The sequence below is a fragment of the Eschrichtius robustus genome, chromosome 11 (assembly GCF_028021215.1).
Source record: "Eschrichtius robustus isolate mEscRob2 chromosome 11, mEscRob2.pri, whole genome shotgun sequence".
Lineage (NCBI taxonomy): Eukaryota > Metazoa > Chordata > Mammalia > Artiodactyla > Eschrichtiidae > Eschrichtius > Eschrichtius robustus.
Window position 1 is genome coordinate 70,079,502 of NC_090834.1, and position 21,533 is coordinate 70,101,034.

The 21,533-nt window shown below is 45.4% G+C and overlaps 1 protein-coding gene across 1 annotated transcript in view; it reads left to right on the plus strand.

The window, feature by feature from the left end:
• PARVA (parvin alpha) overlaps positions 1-21,533 on the plus strand; it is a 179,390-nt gene that overhangs the window by 79,792 nt on the left and 78,065 nt on the right. The window contains exons 3-5 of the mRNA XM_068554593.1: positions 16,878-16,967; positions 17,048-17,118; positions 19,929-20,031. Of these exons, the coding sequence (XP_068410694.1) occupies positions 16,878-16,967; positions 17,048-17,118; positions 19,929-20,031 (264 nt within the window). The remainder of the gene's footprint in view (positions 1-16,877; positions 16,968-17,047; positions 17,119-19,928; positions 20,032-21,533) is intronic.

A 21,533-nucleotide genomic window follows, 5' to 3' on the forward strand; every position in this document is an offset into this window, starting at 1 on the left:
TAGCCTGCTGAATGCTTTTCCTGAGACCTAACAGGCAGCTCTGCTCCATAGCTGGAGCAGAGAGGGTGTTGTAATTCTCATTAGTGACAGTAATAGCAACTGGACAAATTTCTTACTTTAAGAGCTCATAATCAGTAATGCCTAATGGGCCTTTGCAATTCCCCCCAATAGTTTGGAATAGGTAGATAAAGGCAAGAACTGAAATGGGTTTGATTGATGTGCATGCGAGTTCTCGGCAAGACTTTCCACTTGGTTTCCACCCAGATTAAACACGGCTTGAAAATTCACGTTTGGGTTTATGTCTGGGCTGAAATGCCACCCCATAGCTTTTGACAGGTTAAAGGTTACATCAATTTGGGCTCTTTGATCCAGCTTCTGAAAAGACCGCAACTAATAAAGGAGTAAAAAGGGTGGCTGTGAGCAACTTTTAGTCACGTGGGAGCCTGAGGGATGGCTGTGGTGAGTCAGTTTCCTTGGCTCCCCTGAAGATGTGTAGGGAGGATCTGGCTTCTTCAAGAGAAGGTCCAGGACGACGCTGAGAGGCATTTCGTTGTTGTTTCACTGACTTGCGTAGACCAATGAAGAGGAATATTTTCCCCTATATTTACTAGTTAATTATATTTTTTTTTCTTTATATAAATTGCCATGAAATGTATTTTATTAAATTTCCATAGGGGCTTTGATAGACTGTTATTATGGATTTTTATAATGAAGTCGTTATACATTAAGAATGTTAATTTATGCTTGCCATATTAGTTCCATTTTTTGTTTCCAGATTGACCTTATTCTTAGTTGCTTGCCCTGATCTGCCTCCTTATTTTATGAAACAAGCCTGTGGTTTCCTTCTACTTCTTAAGGACCATAAAAAAAAAAAAAAAAAAAAAAAAAAGGAAAGCAAGAACTTCTCACTATAGAAAACTTCTAACATATATAAAAGTAGAAAGAATAGTGTGGTACACCCCCATGAACCCATCACCCACTTCAACAAGCGTTAATCCACAGCCGATCTTGTTTCATGTATACCTCCCATCTGACCCTCAGCCCCTGCCAGAAGATAATCCCAGATATATCATTTCAGTATATATATTTCAGTTATCGCTCTTAAAGAGAAGGATTTTAAAGAAACAATGATAATTATATTACATGTAGATAAAAATGCAATAATTCCTTAATATCTTCAGCTATTCAATCTCATAATTTCGATCATTTCATTTATTATTTTTATAGTTTGTTGGAATCAAGATCAAGATAAGCCCCATGCATTGCAGTTGATGGATATGATCCCAGATCTCTTTTATTCCTTGAAAAAAAATTTGTTGAAGAAACCGACTGAGTTCCCACAGTCTAGATTTTGCTAATTGTATCTTGATGGTGTCAGCTAACATGTTCCTCTGTCCCCTGCATCTCCTGAAAATTGGGAGGTAGATCTAGAACTGATGGTGGTGTGTCTCTTTGGGGGTGGGAGGAAGGAGAGGCATTACATCTGGTTGTCACTCATTTGTCAGGAGCCATTGGTCATCATACCTAGAAACCTTCATTCATTAGGGGTTTCCAAATAGTTATGTTCTAATTCATTTATTCCATCATCATTTATTAGCTGAAATGCTTTATAAACATTGCCTCATTAAGTATTTGATCGACACAAGTACCGTTTGGTTTAGAAAGGTAGGATAAACATCAGATGTTTTCGCTTTATTTACCAGTTTTCAAAATGAATGGGTTTCCTAGCATCCTCCAGAGGTGACTAGAGAGGTGTTTTGTTTTGTTTTCCTGTATCATTATTAACTCATGGATTTCACTATACTTGATGCATTTGAACCCATTGCAATTTTTATCTTTATTGATGCTCAAATTTTTCCGCCTTTGGCCAGTGGAAGCCTCTTTGATGTGATCCTAATCTAGTAGAAATTCATACCTAACTGGTTTCTAGCAGTAAGATGTTCCAGGCTCATCTTATATGTTTTCTGCCTCAGAGCTAGAATCGGCCATTTCTCCAAGGCACCCTGATTCACTTTATAGGTAATGACATTATTATTTAGAGGCCACAATCCAGGTGCTTTAGGTGTTGAACACCATTTTTTTTCCACCTCTGAAAATCCATCCAAACCACAGTCACCACTACCAGCAACACCACCACTCGTTAAAACCACGACAGCTGTCACCCCCTCTGCCGTCTCCATCCGGCCTTCACCTTGCCTCCAGGCCACCTCCCAGGCTCTATAACACCCACAAAATATTCCTTCTCTAACCTGCCTGGGTGCTCTCACCATGCCACTTGACCCCAAACATCCCTCTGCATTGTGAAGCATTTTGTGGGCCTTTTTCTACTGCCTCTTTCACAATCCTGTCTCTCTTTATCAGCCCAAGACAAGGGGATAGATCATAATTTCTTAAAAGTCTCCTCCAACTTTGTTCTTGAGCTCTGCTCGCTTGCCAAAGTCATGCTTGTTTCACGAGATCATCTCTGAGCAGTCCCTCTCTCTCCCAGGGCTTATACATGTCACTAGGCACACACTGGGAAAGGTGGGGAAGGGTGGGCTAACAGTTACTGAATGCTCACTGAGGCATGTCCTACTATGCTGGGCATTTCATGTGTGTTATGTCATCTAAGCTTCATTACAAACCCGTGAGCTAAGAGTTATGATTCCCATTTCAGAGGGGAAGAAAAGTTAAATAAGAGGCAGAGCTGGGATTTACTCAAGGTCTACCTTTCTCCAGAGCCCAGGCCAGCTCAGATTGCCTTGTCATGGTGGTATATCCCAGGAGGACTTCTACTTGGACGGATCCACTAAGGAATCTTTCCCGAGCCCTTCTGCAAACTTGCAAAACTCTGCTTTGCTTATCCTACAGTGGTTCCCCATTGCTTTCAGGAATAAATTCACACTTTGTATGTTCCGGCTCTTGGATTAAATCTCTAACACCTCACAGACTCATTCCTCTCCAGCAGTCTTCCTGAAAATGTGCCTGTCCTCATGTCTCCAGCTCTTTTACATGTCTTGCTCCCTTTTCACCTGGTGAACTCCTACTTCTCGTTTAAGAAACAATTGAAGCATCTCCTTTGAGAAGCCCTCCCTGACTTCCACCTCCAGGTGAGTTAAGTGATGCTGCTTTGGCTCCCCTAAGGGACTGTGCCGGACTCTGGGTCTGGGTCTTATTCATCCCTTTGACCCCAGACCCAGCACAGTGCCTGACCCAGGGAAGTTGCTCAGCAATACTGTTCAATGTATACTTAAACAAATGAATGAGTGTGTGGTACCAGCTATCCTGTGCTTGCTCACGTGGATAAAATGTTATCTTCTCTGAAATGGTCTGTACAGTTTCTTGTGGCCTCTGTCACTCTCTGCTTCCGTTGAACATGTTTATTTTTGTCCATAAGTTAAATTATGCTCTGGGCCTGGAAGTTGCAACGGGCATGAGGCTCCCAATGCATCGCCTTGCACGTAGTCAAGACTCAATAATTATCCGTGGAATTGAATCAAATGGAAGGTTGTACAAAAGGAAGTTACAGTGGAAGTGTCGGGCAGGCAATCACAACACCAGACAGAGAGTTTAAGCATCTCTGATTTACTATAATTTCTTTTAATAGGTTCTCTATACAGAATTGCTGTCAACATGGATTGTTGGTTTAGAAAAAAAAAACAAACCAGGGAGCTGCAATAACTCTTGTGATGCACAGCTACCCACAGCATTTTGCCACTGCTTCCAGGGCAATGGTCACAGGTTTCTGCTCTGGGATAGGACTTAGTCATAATGCTGAGGAGGCCTAGATGATAAGCACAAATGCTTCCACCCGAAGGTCTCAGACCCGCTGGCCTTCTCTGCTCCCTCCTTTGCTGCATCCAGTTCCTTATCCTTCTCTTCTTAAAGCCCAGACCCACCCAAGATTCCTGTCTGGCTGTGACGTAGAAGGTGGAGCTGTCATTTGGCTGTGGGACTCTGCTGGAAGGGGGCACTGCTCAGGGCCCAGCGTGGCCGCACTGTGCATTCACTCCAGAAATACGCGTGAAGCACCCATGGTGTGGCAGGTGCTGGCCGTGCAGCGGTGGGCAAGGCTTAGTCCTCCTGGCATATTCGAAATAGTGGAGGACACCGGGGTTCTTCAAATATGCGCACAGATGGATAATTATAAACCGTGCTAAGTGAGATGGAGAGAAGAGCAGAGATCTGCCCATGTAAGGGTCTGGTGCCGCCTTCTCCATGAAGCCCTCCCTGGTCCCTTCTGGCAGTGCAAGCCTAGCCTGGTCTCCCTCATCGCCCGGAGCCATGCCTGTGTTGGCCCTCAGCCCACGAAGACTCCGGTGTTCGTGACTGCACGCTCCTAGGGCAAGGGTTCGTTCTTCTCTAGAATAGCGTGTGGCATACAGCAGGTGCTCAATCAGTACTTAAGACTGGGAGGAAGGGCATGAGCACATTTTGCAGGGCCCCATTCCATCAGATGAAAGAGTCATAGACTTCCCTCAGCACCATGATCATAATGGTGTGACGATGAACTAGTTCCAAAACTTCAGCTCCGTCCCGAAAAGAGGGCATCTCTCCTCCGGAAAGGGTGGAGAGGATGAATAATGAATGGAAACCTTCAGCACATGGCCTGGCCTGTGCAGCATTTCAGCACAGGGTACATCCTTTCCCCTGCCCCCTAGAAGTTTCCTCGGGATGGCCTCGTACCCTGATGGAAGCAACCTGCCCAGCCGCAGTACCGGCCTCCTCTCAGGGCAGACCTGAGCCGGGTCAGGGGCAGAGCTCGCTTCCTGCTCAGCTCTGAATCTCCAGTGTGGGCATGTCACAGTCGGGACTCAGGGAATGTTTATTTTGAATGGCACTGGTCTAGTGTCATAATAAGAAGAACGGAATTCTGCAGCACATCCATTCTGGTTTGCTTCTTCCTTGGAGAACAAGAGTATGTTCCCCTCCCAGATATGTTGCCAAAAATGTACCCTCTTAACTCCTTCCCAGTCTCCTGAGAATTGTCTCCTAGGGGAAGGGGTGGCAGATCCTGGTCCCCAAATCCCTGGGTGAGCATGGCAGATGCTTTTGCACTGAACACAGAACCCCAGTCACCTCCTGTTTCATCCCGGCTTGGTAGATGGTTTGGTGCACACAGAGGGCTCCCCCCTTAATCTGACACCTCCACTTTTCTGTCCCAGGGCTCTGGCTTCAGAAGCCCCCTCAGTCCACACCCAGCGTGGCCTGGAAGTGCGGAGAGTAGCACCCGGGGGTCACCTCAGTAATGGGGAAGTCTCCTGGGGACACTGGGTCACTTGCCCACAGGTCACAGGCTCAGTAACGTGTGCCCCCCTCACTGGCTCCTCTACATCTCTGCATCTCTCTCCTCACCCCTCCTTTCCCTGGGATTTCTTCCCGCTTGCAAATGACTTCAAACTAAGACACTGGGGAAAGGAGATGGCTAACTGGTAGAATCTTCTTCTAGGGAACTGCTCAGGGAAGTCTCCTAAACTTTCTGAACTTTAGCTTCCTCATCCATGAAAGAGAGCAAATAGCCTGTGGCCTGACCCTCACGTTGGGCTGTCATCTGGTTCCCCAGAGACCCCACATTCTGCACTTGCTGATCCTGGTGCCTGAGCGCCCCTCCCCCTCCCCCCGCAAAGCTGGCGAATGACTCAACCCTCCAGACTCAGCTGCCTCCCCCCAGGACTGGAAACCACCTAAATGTCCAACAGTTATGGAATGGTTAAGTAAACGTATGTGCGTACCTTCAGCAGAGGTTGAGAAAGCCAGTTAAAGGGATTTTTTTTTTTTTTTAAAGATCTTTTTATTTATTTATTTATTTATTTACTTACTTACTTACTTACTTACTTACTTACTTATGGCTGTGTTGGATCTTCGTTTCTGTGCGAGGGCTTTCTCTAGTTGCAGCAGGCGGGGGCCACTCTTCATCGCGGTGCGCGGGCCTCTCACTATCGCGGCCTCTCTTGTTGCGGAGCACAGGCTCCAGACGCGCAGGCTCAGTAGTTGTGGCTCACGGGCCCAGCTGCTCCGCGGCATGTGGGATCTTCCCAGACCAGGGCTCGAACCCGTGTCCCCTGCATTAGCAGGCAGATTCTCAACCACTGTGCCACCAGAGAAGCCCTAAAGGGATATTTTTGATGGCACTAGGAAATATAATGAGATTATCTGATACTATGAAAGCAGGCCATAGAACTACCCGGTGCTATGTACCCAATGTGTGTGTGTATGTGTATATGTAAAACATATAAAAGCTTAAGAAAATATAACATTATCTCTAAGCAGTAGGATTATTTTCTCAGTTTTTTAATATTTTCAAAGTTCTCTTAAATGAGCATGTTTTTCTTTTCTAGCCAGAAATAAGTCAACCTGTTATTTAAAACAAAAATACTCCTCAAATGTCACTTCCCTTTTCATCTGTCCTCATAGAAACTGAGCCTCCATAGAGTGACCAGACAACCTGTAGGGCTCAGCATACACAAGATTATTCCCCATGGAACTTTCTCCTGGTTTTACATGGGAATGTAGAAGTGACCATGTTTTAGATGTTTTCGTATTAAAAAAAACCATTGTTACATAAAACTGGGACAACATACAGTGTAGTGTTAAGGATATGAACTCTGGAGCCAGCTGGCCTAGTATCAAATCTGGGTTCCACTTTCTAGCTGTGTGGCCTTGCTCAAGTTACATAACCTCTCTGGGCCTCATCTTCCTCATCTGTAAAATGGGGATAATCATAGTACCTACTCACTGGATTGTTGGGAAGATTAAATGAGTTGATATATGTTTTTTTAAAAAGGTGCCACATCTACATGCGTGGTACAAAGGAAGTGCAGCGCAAGTATGTGTTCTCTCACAGGCATCATCATCGTCGTCCATTCAAGAGAGAGTTTCCACCAACAGTGCTCCTTCAGGACAAACCACTGACTGACCTTCAGACAAATCCAGAATTAGCCCACCAGTGAACTGATCCAAACAAAACACAGCAATGCCATGGTCACTCACTGGCCACACCCCTACCCAGAGCCCTTGTTTCAGCGGAGGCCACCACTTGGGAATTCCAGTGGACTGGTACTTGATGTGCACTTATTAAGCAGCCTTGGGCCACTGCAAAAATAAAGGACTGGCTTGTTCAGGATTAATAAATAAGAAGGATATAGATATGAAGGTCAAAGAGCCACAGAGAAAGAAATGAAGAAACTTGACTCCAGTGATACACAGAGATAAAAGCAAGTGAGGTGCAGAGGCTGCCCTGGGTGCCTGGAGCCCTACTGGCCTTCCCATGGCCTTTGCATATCCCATGTGTTCCTCTGTTGCTCCCTCCACCTTAGAAGGATGCTCTGCTCTCAGGACTTGGTTCAGGACTGCGTGGAGGACCTTATCATATTGCATTGCAGTTTGTGTGTACATCTTCCCCCTCCTCCCCCAACTAAAGCATCCTCTGAGCACTTATTGAGTGTGTAGCAGGTGCCTGGCACTGTACTGGTCTCTCGTGGCCACCACAGGTAGCTGCTCTTCAGGGATCTACTGACCCCAGAAGGGAAGTACTTGTTTGTCATTGTATTCACAACTCCTGGCCCAGCCCCTGGCACCAGAGATGCCCACACATGCTTATGAATGAAAGAGATAAGCAGTGCCGGTTCCACCCTGGCTGTCCTGGGTCGCTCATTGTACCCACACTTCACATGTAATTAGCCAACATACCAGGTCAATTTCTGTAGTCTCCCCAAGGCTGTTACCAGTGCTTAGGGTACATGGATGCACACAGATGCACACGCATGCACAACAGCTTGGTGTTTTCCATTATAAACTCCCAGGATGGCATACCCACACCACTTTCTGCTTAAGTAAGAACAGACCTTTAAAATCAAGAAAATGGTTCTGGTTCTAGATCTAAAGAGATAATGGACATGGCTTGGCAAAAGAGAAAGAATGGTGATGTATTTGATGCTGGGCCCTCTGTGCCTGTGCACTGTTTTCAATTCCCATGACTTACTTGAGACCTCACCAATGTTTCAGTTCAGACAGTTTCAACTCCCCAAAGCTAGCCAATAGTTCATCCATCTCCCTCCGTGCTTACTTGCAGTTGGAGGGCAACTGAATCATTGGTGGCTGAACAATGAATTAATGTCCAGGGGCCATTTACCTGGCAGCCTTCCAGCTCTGCAGAGATTATAAAACTGACCAAAACCAAGACGCTGGTGGGAACTTTAAGACTCAGGACTATAGATCCCCCTGTCAGCTCCCATCACAACACCAGCCTCTAAGTTCCCTTTTCTGGCTGTACTCCAAGGCCGGATGTCAGACTCTGGTGACTAAAGAGCTGTGTCAAGTAGAGGGGAGCGTGGGGAGACCCTGACAGTGTGCTGAGGCCACTACGAGCTGGCTCCCATGTTTACCTGATGCTTTATGTTAAGGCTGCTGAAATAAGTATCCTTTTAGTTAAACGTAGTAAAACTCCTCTGGTTTAAGGGCTGGGATGGTGGGGGTTGGGATTTTTGCATTTCCTTTTGACAATCTCACCCAGAAGAAAAGTGAACCCACATGTGGTAGGCAGGGGTGAGTATTGAGAACAGAACCCCTTAACCAATGGTCCCCTTAACCAAGAAACCTGTTACAGGCAGGATAATGGCCTCCCAAAGAAATCCATATCCCAGTCCCTGGAATCTGTGAATATGTTAGCTTACATGGCAAAGGGAAATTAAGGTTGCAGATATAATTATGGCTGCTCATCATAGAATTATGGCTACTCATCAGCTGACTCTAAAATAGGGAGGTTGTCCTGGATCATCCAAGTGGCCCAGTGTAGTCATAGGGTACTTAAAAGTGGAAGAGGAAGGCAGAAGAGGAGGTCAGAGTAATGCAATGTGAAAAGGATTTTCACCCCCCATTGCTGGCTTTGAAGATGGAGGAAGGGGGCCACAAGCCAAGGAATGCAGGTGGCCTCCAGAAGCCAGAAAAGGCAAGAAAATGGATTCTCCCCCAGAGCCTCCAGAAAAGAACATGCCCTGCCGATGCCTTGATTTTAGCCCAGTGAGACCCATGTTGGACTTCTAACCTACCAAACCATAAGGATAATAAATCTGTGTTGTTTTCAGCCACCAAGTGTGTGGTGCTTTGTTACTACAGCAATAGAAAACTAATACCAAAGCCCATGATGTAAAGGCCCCATCAGGGACAAAGGATAGATAGAGTTTCCAGAGCAGTTCCGGAGAAAGCATTAAAGACACCTTCAGTGACGGTTATGCTAGTGGGACAGACCTCTTCTTGGGAAAGCAGAAATGACCTTGCCCAGCCTACTTAAGTTATGAGGAAGCTCTGTCTTCTCATCTCAGCCCTGGAAACAAACCAAAACACCAGGCAGTTTCTTCCTGGAAACAAGTTCTCACTTGGGAATGAGTACAGCTTGCACTTGTAGGGCTTTGAAATGGTCTTTGTGCTTTGCCTCCTGTGCAAATGCTTCTATAGGGCTCAGCTAATGTTGGACAAATTACCACTCTCTCCTTGGTGATGGGAAGAAACATATGTCTCTTAAAATCATGGATTTCCCCCCAGTGAACACTCTATTTGGTTAGAAAAATAGCAAATTTGGGTTGAGTTTTTTAATAGACTGTTTTTATAATACTTTTGGATTTACAGGAAAAATGCAAAGGTAGTACAGATAGTTCCCATATGCCTATGCCCAGTTTCCCCTCTTAGTAACATCTTACATTAGTAGGGTACATTTATTATAATTCATGAACCTATATTGATATATTATTATTAACTAAAGTCCATAGTTTATTCAGATTTCTTCAGTTTTTACCTAATGTCCTTTTTCTGTTCCAGGATCCCATGCAGGATACCGTATCGCCCTTAGCCATCACATCTTCTTAGGCTTCTCTTGGCTGTTACATTTTCGCAGACTTTCCTTGTTTTTAATGACCTTTTCACAAAATTTAACTCAAAATGATCACAGACCTAAGTATAGAACATAATGTATAAAATTTACAGAAGAAAACATAGCAAATCTATGTGATTTAGGGGTTTGGCAGTGAGTTTTTACGTATAACACCAAAAGGACAATCCATGAAAGAAAAGTTGATGTTGGACTTCATTAAAATTTCTACTCTGTGACAGATATTGTTAAGAAAATGAAAAATGTATGGTCTGTATCTAGATTAACTTTTGCAGATGGACGTCCAGTTCTAGCACCATTTGTTGGTACAGCTATGCTTTCTGCATTGAATTGCCTTTGCTCCTTTGTCAAAGATCAGTTGACTGTATTTGTGTGGGTTTGTTTCTGGGTTCTTTATTCTGTTCCATTGATCCGTGTGTCTACTCTTTTGCCAGTATCATGCTGTCTTGATGACTGTAGCTTCATGGTAAGTCTTGAAGTCTGGTAGTGTCAGTCCTCCAACTTTGTTCTTCTTTAATATTGTGTTGTCCACTCTGGGTCTTTGCCTTTCTGTGTAAACTTTAGAATCGGTTTGTCGATATCCACAAAATAGCTTGCTGTGACTTTGACTAGGATTACCTTGAATCTATAGGTGAACTTGGAAAGAATTGACATCTTAATACTATGTCTTATAATCCATGAACACTGACTATCTCTCCATTTATCTAGATCTTCTTTGATTTCTTTCATCAGAGTTTTGTAATTTTCTGTATATCAACCCTGTGTACATTCTGTTAGATTTATATCTTAGTGTTGCATTTTTGGGTGCTACTATAAATGATATTGTGTTTTTAACTTCTAATTTTAATCATTTATTGCCAGTGTATAGGAAAATAATTGACTTGTGTATATTAACCTTCTATCCTGCCACCTTGTCATAATTACTAATTGGTTCTAAGAGTATGGATTTTTTCTGTTTCATTTTGTTTTGGTCAATTCTTTGGGATTTTCTACATAGTTAATCATGTTATCTACAAACAAAGATGGTTTTATTTCTTCCTTCCCAATTTGTATACCTTTTATTTCCGTCTCCTGTATTATTATAGTAGCTAGAATTTTTAGTATGATTTTGAATAGGTGTGGTGAGAGGAGACATCTTTGCCTTGTTCCCCATCTTAGGGTATAAGTATTCCAGTGTCTCACCATGAAGTATGTTAGCTGTAGTTTTTTGGTAGATGTTCTTTCAGGTTGATTTTTCATATAGAGAAAAATTGTTGGGATTTGCCAACCAGACAGTGTAGTTGTCTCTAGCTGCAAGAACTTCTGGCGGGTGGCCCTTGAGCCATTTAGAAATTAAGGGAGCTTGAGTATCTTTTACGAGGGCCCGAATTAATCATTGGAGTCCTGATAAGGATCTGGAGCAGCCTACGTATCTCACTGGGGCCCACTTGCACTGAAAGAGAAAACATCTTGCTTATCTTCTTGCCCTCCCTCAGTATGTTGTTTGGGTTTTTCATCTGTAGACACAGGGAGCATGGTCCAGGGCGTGCTGGGGAACAGATGAATTCGCAGCCCTTGACACTCTGGACCCCACCTACTTATTTGCCCCTTGTTCTTCCCCGCATTTCCCTTGTGTGCGCCCTGCATTCCCGGTGCTCAGACATAATCACGACTCTCTCAACACCTGCCCTGTTGGTCCACACTTTGCTGTTTATACACAAGATGTGCTTTTTGTGGGGCACCTGTGTCAGATGAAAATTTAAGTTTTTCAAAGTCCAGTTCACCTGTCCCCCTTTCTGGGAATCCTTCCCAGTCTTCCACATCCAAAGTTATCCTTGTTCCCCCACGAGCTCCCACAGCCTCTAGTTACATGTCTCTCACCCCTGAGTGCAACATACTGCCCATTGTGTTTTTCTGTGCCTGCCCCTCCAACCACCTGTGAACAGATTGAGGCAAACTCATGTCAGATCCCCAAACCCTTATCCCCAGTGCTGACCCAAGGTCTGCTTCAGAGGAGGTGCCTGGTAATGTTTATTGGTTGAAGGAATGAAATTACTGGCCTTGCATAAATAGACCCTTTTGTACTCTTAGAAACCTCTCTCCATTCTTCTCACCATAGTTGTTTTCTACCTGGTGTTCACTGGGCACCTGTATATATATTCTGGAGTGTAAGAGATGCCTGCAGCTATTCAGTTTCTCATGGAAAAAAAGGAAAGGGAAATTACTATTCATCGCATCCATCAACTTTATAATCCTGGTGTTCCATGTACTAGTTAGGTACCTAGAGGCACAGGAGGCAGAGTGTATACTGGAACAAAATGAGGGTTCTTTCAGCAGAGAAAAAAACAAAATCAATATTGGAGAGGAAATCAATAGTGTCAGCTATACCCTTGGGTTTTTTTGTTTGTTTGTTTGTTTTGTTTTAGTTTTTTTTTTTTTTTTGATGTGGACCATTTTTAAAGTCTTTATTGAATTTATTACAATATTGTTTCTGGGTTTTTTTTGGTTTTGTTTTTTTTTTTTTTTATGTTTTGGTTTTTTTGGCCACAAGGCCTGTGGGATCTTAGCTCCCCGACCAGGGATCAAACCCACACCCCCTGCACTGGAAGGTGAAGTCTTAACCACTGGACCGCCAGGGAAGTCCCTATACTCTTGTTTTATACAGAATTGTTTTATACCGAACTTCAGAGAGGTTAAGTCACTAACATAAGGTCCCATGGCTGATAAAAATAGAAGTAGGATTCAAATCTAGCTCTTTCAGACTCCAAAGCCCATCCGTGTACTTTTTCTGCTGCGCAGCTGGGTGCAGAGTCAGACTGTGTTTCCCAGAAAAGCCAAGCCCCCTCTCTCATGGTGAGCACTTCAGGAGTTGAGGCAATCGCCCTGCTCTCCCAAGCCCGACCTTCAGCTGGGCATTTAATCTGTTCATTAAGTTATGACTAATGGCGCCACGAGACACCGAGGGCTGCACATTCAGACCTAGTTTTAGATTGTTAGAGGCGGTTCGAGGGATAAACATCATATTCATATTCTATGCCGAGAAAATTCAATTGCAGCTCTTTCTCTTTCAGAGCACAAGGATGGCGAGGGGCTTCTGCTGGGTCCTGCTTTGGTTTAATAGAAATGAAACCTCCAAAGCATGCGGGCTGTTTTGGGAATGTGGCCACTAATGCAGCCCCACGGGGCGGGGGCCAGGCCTGAACCGGGCAGTTTGCATATTCACTTTTACAAACAGTTGGCTCCGAGTCAGCAGTTAATGGGATGGGAATGATGTTCCTGTACCAAATCATTTCCTGAAAAAAAAAAAAACATTTCCAATTGCAAACATATCTCAGCCTTTCTTCTCGGGTTTGTTTTGTCTCTGTGAGTGAATTAAAGAGGCAGGGCAGAGGGGAGTGTTTCTTACTGGGGATTTTTCATCTGAAAACATTTTTAACAACGATCTACACAGAAAAAGAGATCCCGTTCAGACCGACCTTTATATTTGGCTGCAAATATTGCATTTCTAGTCACGCGTTAGAGGTGTAAATATCTCTATATTCACAAATTGGCTCTGGCTGTACAACAGTCTTTGGACAGAGGCAGCTTTTTTCTCTTTACAAAATGTATGCTGGAAATGCTGCCCTAGAAATGTGCCCACACACGCACACACAGGGTCAGGCCAAAATACAGTTTTTTCCCCTAAGGACAGGCTGAAATCCTTCTTTACATCCTATACACTGCTTTGCTAAATTGTGCTTCAGCTTACAACCTGTGCAGTGGAAGGGTGGTCTTAACAGTTTTTTTCATTTATTCAACAAATGGTTCTTGAGTGCTTACCATTTTAAGTAATAATAGCAAATAATTACATAGCTCTTACTAGTACCAGACACTCTCTAAGTGCTTTACGTATATTAACTCATTTAATCTTCTCAACAACCCTAGGAGGTAGGCAATATTATTATCGTCCCCATTTGCAGATAAGGAAACTGAGGTATAAGAGGTTGGTGAACTTGCCCAAGGTCACATAGCTAGTAAGTGATAGAGCCTGGATTTGACTCTAGGCAGTCTGACTCCTCTTTGGAGACTAAGAGCAAACAAAAGAGAAAAAGTGCCAGTCTTCCCACGGCTTACATTCTGTTAAGGGGGGATAGCTAACAAACATAGAAATAATAGTTATTTCAGATCGTGATGAGTGCTATGGAGAAAATACAATACAAGAGGGAGGCAGGGGGCTAATCAGAGGGTCCTGTAGGTCTTAGGAAGGAGTTGGGGTTTTATTCTGAGTATGATGGGAAGCCACAGGAAGGCTTAAAGCAGGAGAATGTATGATCCTGTTTATATCTTTATAGATCATTCTGACTGTGCTATAGGAAGTAGACGGGGGCGGGGAAAATGCATCAGAAAGCAGTGGGCTGGTTAGAAGGTGCTTCTGGTTATTTAGGTGAAAGATAATGGGGACCTGAACCAGGATGATGGTGGTGGAGCTGGTGAGAAGTGGTTGGAATAGGGTCTAGGGTCCTGTTTTGGAGGTGGAGCCCACAAAACTTGCCGATGTATTGGCTGCAAATGGTGAGGAAAAGAAGTGAAGGGTGATTCCTCAGATTTTGGCTTGAACCCTTATGCAAATGGTAGTGCCATTTACTGAGGAGGATAAGAGTAGGGGATGAACAGGTCTTGATATAGTGTTGCTATAGTGAGGGTGAGGGTGCTGAAAATCACGAGTTCTGTTTTGGATGTGTACATTTGAGATCTCCACTAATAGACATAAGAGGAGACATTGAGTCTAGAGCTCAGGGTCAGGCCTAGGCTGGAGATTTTGTTTGTTTTTGTTTGTTTCTGGGTCTTGTTTTAATAATGGCTTGACTTCTGTTTTCACAACCCAGTGATGCTGGGTAAAATAAAACCAATAGAGAATAAATTAGGTCAAACTTGGTGGCTTTTGTACATGAAAAATATCTAGGAAGATGCTTCATTTTTATCCTATCCCTGATTCTGTTGCCTTGAATTCACTTTTAGATAATTAAATCTTATTAATTTTAAAAATATATAATAGAGCATACATCAGGCTGGAGATTTAAACATGGGCATCATTTGGATCTATGGGATTACCTAGGACGGCGCCATCCAACTGAATCTCCTGTGAGGAAGTCTACATTCTCACTGTCCAATGTGGTACCACTTGCCCCTTGTGGGCCACTGAGCACTTGAAATGTGACAGGCGCAACTAAGAAACTGAATTTTTAATTCATTTAAATGTCAGTAGCCACATGTGGTTAATGGCTACTGTATTGGACAGCACAGACGTGGCCGGGGGTGGTGGCGGGGAGCGGACACGGGAAGGAGAAATAGATGGCAGCGAGAGCTAGTCTCTTCAGTGGCCAGTAAACCCAGTCTCACACCCACACTGAAACGTGACTTTATTTCCATTGCCCGTTGCTTGCGTAGCAGTGCTTGTTAAGTAGTGGAAATCTTGCTTCTTTGTAAGAAACAGCCTGGAAAAGAAAGCAAACTGCTAGTCCTAGGAGGAGTGCTAGAAGACATTATGGAGTCTAACAGGAAGCAGTTGTTCTTCGCTGGAAAGCAAATGCAGTCCTATACTTGTAGAATCATTTAAACCTTGAAGGTGTCACTTACGTTTTTCAGTTATGTTTTATGGGGCTGGGGGGAATTATATAGAGTGGTGGGTGTCTGTGGATTTGGAGATTCAAGATGGTGACTGGCTGATATCCCATATGAATGTCAAGATCCCACAGCAACAGGACTAAATAACCAGCTTCATAAGGCGAGTTGCGTCCTTTAGGGCAGAGTGGGTTTCACTCCCTTTCTTAGGCAATCTCGTTCCCTGTCCAGCTGCAACAATCAGTGAGTTTGCTAATATGAAAGAACTCTTTGTAAGCAACTGCCTTGTGCTTAAGAGTTCTTGCAAGTATATGCTGGCAATCGGTGAGGCCATAGTCCATAAAAATAAATAAAATGGAAAGGTGGGACATTGCTTTTACTAAAGGTTGATTGCAGCTGCCATATCAGCCCTTTAAGAACCCTTTGGTGATCAGTGCTTTCAGAGAAAATGGTCATTCTGTGCTTAACTGGTGCAAAGTAATTACTCAAACTGGAATTGAGTAGAGGTGAGGAGATTTGAGCCACTGCTTTTAGGAGAGGTAAAAATCCAAGGTAAGTGCTCAGCAAGGGTCCATCACACAACTGGTTTTGTGGTAGGGATTTTTATTTTTCACTAAGGCTTCATGTGAGGGTTCAGTGCATGGAGGGAGCAGGCTGGAAGTCTTTAGTGGTCATGGACCTCTTGTTATTTTTCTTGAGAACAGTGGAATCATAGATTTCTAAGATTTGGGGAGTAAGAAAGAACTTACTGGTCATCCTGCCCAGCTCTTCATGTTCAGCTGAGGGAACGGGCCTGGAGAGGTGAGGTGCCTGGCCACAGGGCCCATGACTCCTTACAGCTGAAGGGACAGGTCCAGAGCCCAGGGAGAGGCCAGAATGAGGTACTCTCAAGCAGCAGCTGGGGCCAGGTAAAGGAGGGAGGCGGGATAATCAGAAAAATACTCAGGGAAGCCGAATCAGGAGAGAAGTCAGAGGAGGGTTGAACTGAGGATGGAAATGATCTACAACATACATGTAGCCTCAACGTGGGGACCTCGTTCATCCAGTCAACAAAGAGTTGTCAGGCGCACGCTGCACCAGATGGCAAGCCCTGGAAGGAGGGACAGGCAGGAGGCAAGGGCAGAGACTTAAGAGAAACTGCAGGGCCCACCTCACTTCTGTTTATCCCGAGATCATTTCCGAAAGGAGGCAGATTTCTGTGCCCTATTTCTCCAGGAAAACGAGTGAGGTGACGGTCAGAAGAGGTGAGATGAAGGGGACAGTTTGGTCCTTTTTAGCAAGGAGAGGCAGGAATCAGATGCAGGCTGAGCCACAGCTATAGGCTAACCTTGGTGCTTTTATTTCTCAATCCACATTGATACGGAACACGACTGTTACGAGCCCCACCCCGTGTTGTCTGTGGGCTACAGTGTGACTCTGTGCTTCCTTCTTGCAGTGTCAGAGCTTCAGGAGGAGGGCATGAACGCCATCAACCTGCCCCTCAGCCCCATCCCCTTTGAGCTGGACCCTGAGGACACAATGCTGGGTAAGGGGGTCTCTTGTTCTCTGGGTTAGCCTAATGCCTTCAGGTGGGACCACCCCACTGACTGTCTTTTCTTTTTAAAGAGGAGAACGAAGTGCGAACAATGGTGGATCCCAACTCACGCAGCGACCCCAAACTTCAAGAACTGATCAAGGTAAGAGGAAGTTAGAAGGGGCTTCAGGTGCCTCCCAGACTCAACAGGTGTCTCTAGACCACGCACCCTGTGCAGGCACCACACGAGCCACTGCGGAGAGAATAGAAAGGCATGGCAGTCCCTGCCCACAGGCAGCTCGCGGTCCAGTAGGTGGACATCGACAAGTTAACAGAAGTGGGACATGACAAGTGCCCAACGAATGGCGTTGACCATAAGCACCGGAGAAGTTAGCGCAAATAAGTTCCCATTTGCCAGGATCCTAGAGCTCACACAGTCCTTTCACCACTTTTCTCAAGGACCCTGTGAAGTAAGATCTAGTATCATCCCCATTTTACATATGAGGAAACTGAGACTCAGAAAAGCCAGATGGTTTGTTTATGGTCACAGCTGAGTGGAGGAGATGGGGTTCAAACAGAAACGAATGAGATGAAATGAAATACTGTGCATAATGTACTTGGCACAGTGGCTGACAAATGGTCACCCTCAAAAAATGTTCATTTCATCCCCCTTCTGATTCCTTGTCCTGTGTCCTTCTTCTTCAGCTTCTTCAAGCTGCACTTAGAACAAAAAGGCACTGGGTGCCAGAGTGATTCGTTCAAAATGCAAATCTGAATATATCATTTTCCTGTTCAAAACCTGTATGTAGTTTCCTCTAAGAACTGCAGGTTGAAGCCCACAGTCCTGGGGGTGGTGTTTGAAGCCTCCATGCTCTGGCTGCCTCTTTAACCTCAGATAACCCCTGCCTGGCAACACAAGGACACCAGATCTGTTCGTCTTGGCTCCCCGTACACGCCTGCGCACCGTGCTTGCTTCGGCCCTGCCACCACCAGGCCTTTGGTCATGCAGTCCCCGTGCCCAGGGGCTCTACCTGCTCTTCCCCTGAAGCCAAAGTTGGGTCACGTCCTCCAGGAAGCTTTCTCTAAACCCCAGGGCTGTCACTCAGCCCCTCTGTGTGCTGCTGTGGTTCACGCATTTAGTTCTGTCACTGTAGTCACCACATGGCGTTACAACTACTCATGTACTTCTCTGTCTCCTTCGCTAAATGGTGAGCTGCTTGGGGTTAAAGATTCTCTCTTTTTTTCATCATTGTATGCCCAGGATCCAGCACAGAGTATGACATACAGCAGGTATTAATAAATGCTGGGTGGGTAGATGTTGGATGGATGGATGCATGCATGGATGGATGGATGGATGGTTGAGGGAGAGAGGGAGGGAGTGGGAAGGAAGGTAGGGGAAGGGAAAGAGAGGGGAGGGGAGGAGAGAGGAAGGAAGGAGGGAGGAAGGGAGCAAGGAAGCTCCTGCCTTAGGGCAGTAGAACAATGTGCTTTGAAGGCACAGGGCTCCAGCCAGGGATGGAAACCTAGCCCAGCTCCCACCTGTGTTGTAAAGGCAATTACTTCTGCCAAGTCAAAGAAGTCAAACACAAAAGATGATGTTCCACATAAGTGAAATTGTCAAAAAGGCAAAACTGTAGTGGTTGCCTGAGGCCTGTGATCAGGGCAGGGGACGGAGCACAAAGAAACCAAAGGAACCTTCTTAGGGCTAGGGAACTGTTCTGTGTCTTGATTGTGGTGGTGGTTACACAACCGTGTACAGTGACCAAAACTCATCAAACTGTGTACTTAAAATTAGTTAATTTTATTTTATATAAATAATATCTTCATAAGCAAAACAAGAGGTTAAAATTAAAAAGGCAATGGCCTTGTGCAAACTTCAGTTTCCTTACCTGATGCTACCTGCCTCTTGGGTGTCGTGTGGATTACTTGGGTGAGGCATCACCTGGAACGCCGCTGCTGGATGCCTGGTGCACGGAGGACTCCCAGGGAATGACGGGGGCCAAGATACAGACCAGGCAGGAGACTGCACAGCCCCGCTGAGAGGGAGCCTGGTGCAGGGAGGAGAGCGTGTGCTTTGGAGCGAGGTGGACAAGAGCCCGATTCCTGTCTCCGCTCACAGTTAGCTCTGTCCTTGGGCAGATACGTTTACTTCTGTGTTTGATTTCCCCTCCTGAACACAGTAACCACCTGGTCAGATGTCACAACGGGAGAGTGCTTTATTTATGAATAAAATCTGCCCTTACTGACCGTTTGGTTCTTGCCGCATGTAGTTTTTTTTTTTTTTTTTTTTGGCTACTCTGCACGGCATGCGGGATCTTAGTTCCCCGACCAGGGATTGAACCCATGCCCCCTGTAGTGGAAGCGCGGAGTCCTAACCAGTGGAAGCGCGGAGACCACCAGGGAATTCCTGTAATTCTTTTCTACCACCTAGTGTGGGAGGTATCTTCAACCTCAGTTATAGAGGTGGGGAATCAGAGGCTCAGAGCAGATAGCTAGCTTGCCTTAGATTCATAGGTCACAGAGGTACACACACAGAGGTCCATGGATGACAGAGGTACACACACACACACACACACAGATGTCCATAGATCCCAGAGATGCGCAAATTAATTAGTAGGTAAAGTGGGATTTTCAACCTCAGTTTGCATAACTCCAAAGCCCATACTCTTGCCGGTACAAAACCACACAGCCAAGCACTGTGCGAACGTTGCTTGCCATTCGGGGAGGGAATGGTAGCGACCAGAGGTATTAGCAGAGACACGGGTGCCATCAGCACTAGAAGAGCTCATACCTGAGAGTTAACAGGGCCACTGGGGCTCCCACTCACAGCTTGTCCACATACTGGGTCATTTGGATAGTTCTGTTCCTTTCAAAATCTGAAGTTCATTTAAATTTTAACTGTCCAGGATGAGAAAGCTGTTCTATAAGAAAATACCCCATGACTCTTCTCTTATTCTCTCTCTCTCTGTGTAGGTATTAATTGACTGGATTAATGATGTTTTGGTTGGAGAAAGAATCATTGTGAAAGACCTGGCTGAAGATTTATATGATGGCCAAGTCCTGCAGAAGCTTTTTGGTAAGAGGAGAGTTGAATATTGCAGTGGGTGTCTTTAATCTCCTGGTTTAGAGTTGTTCTCCGTCCACAGCAGTCCACCTGGAGTGGAATAGGAATGGGTCCTGCGTGGGATAACAGATCAGTTAGATGTCCTCTTGGGATGTTTTACATGAACGCATTGCAAAGGGAGTCTTTGTGACCAGATGGGGCTACTCCCCCTCACAGCCGAGGGTCATCAGCATGGAACGACTCCACCGTACACTGGAATACATGCCTCACCCTCTCCAGAAAATTGTGCTCCTGTGACCTCTGTAGGTCTATTTACGTGTGTGTGGAGATGCATGTATGTGTTTGTGTACCGCTCTCCTATGGACCTGTGTGTATGTATGTGTGTTTGTGTGTGTATGTGTACCTCTGTGATCTATGGCCCCGTGTGTTTGTGTGTGTGTGTGTGTGTGTGTGTGTGTGTGTGTGTGTGTTCCTCTGCGTATCTCTCTCTAGGTTGGTGCAAGTATGCGCTTTATGATGCTTGGCCCCTGTGCGTCTCCAGGTAACTTGCATCTGGAAGGGTATGTGTCCCTGTATCCATTCATAGCTGTTGTGTGAAAGTGTGGAGGAGGCGGGGACGGGAGACTTCAGGGTGAGCTTGGTGATGACAGATTCAACTTGACTGGATTTGGACTTCCCCTCTCTGCGCCCCACTTTCTCTCATCCTAACCACTGCCCCAAGTTCTAGACTTTCATTCTTAGCTGCCCACTCCACTCGGCACCTCCACCTGCGTGCACCTCACGCTGAGCTCATCCACTTTCCTGAAGATGTTCCTGCCCCTCTGAGTGACTAGAACCCCTTCCCTCTTCCTTGCCCCCCCATGGCTGTGGGGCGGGGCAGGGGGGTCTCCAAGGCCCGTTTCTTGCTCAGAATTCTCTCCCGCATCCCTCCTCCCTGCAATTTTCACTTGTCTGAACTGTTGAAACAATTTCCCAACTCACCTCTTTGCTTCCCATCTCACCTCCCCCAACCCGTTCCCCACACAGCTAGCTGAGGAATCTTTTTCAATTGCAAGTCTCATCTTGCCAGTACTCACTCTCCCCTACCTGTGGGACAAAGTCCAGGCCTATTAGTACAACATTCAAAACATTTCATCATCCGATCCCCAGCTGTCTTGTCAGCCTCACCTCTGACCACTCGCACACGTGGCTCATGCATGTAAAGTGCTTAGAACAGCACCTGATGCACAGTGAGTGCCCAGTCAGTGTCTTTCGTCATTTCCTTGGTGGTTTTGTTATGTTTATGAACACCATCACCACATTATGACATACGCCGGGCATATTCTCACCTCTCTACTTTTGCACTTGCTATTCCTTCTGCCTCTAGGGCCCTTCTTCCTCCTTTATCCACCGAGGCAAACCATTATTGCTCATCCTTCCAATCTCTACAGTCAACTGAACGTGCCTCCCTCTCATGCCCCTCACAACCCAGTCACATGTGGAAGAGAGAGTCATGCTGTCGTCTGTGTTCCCTC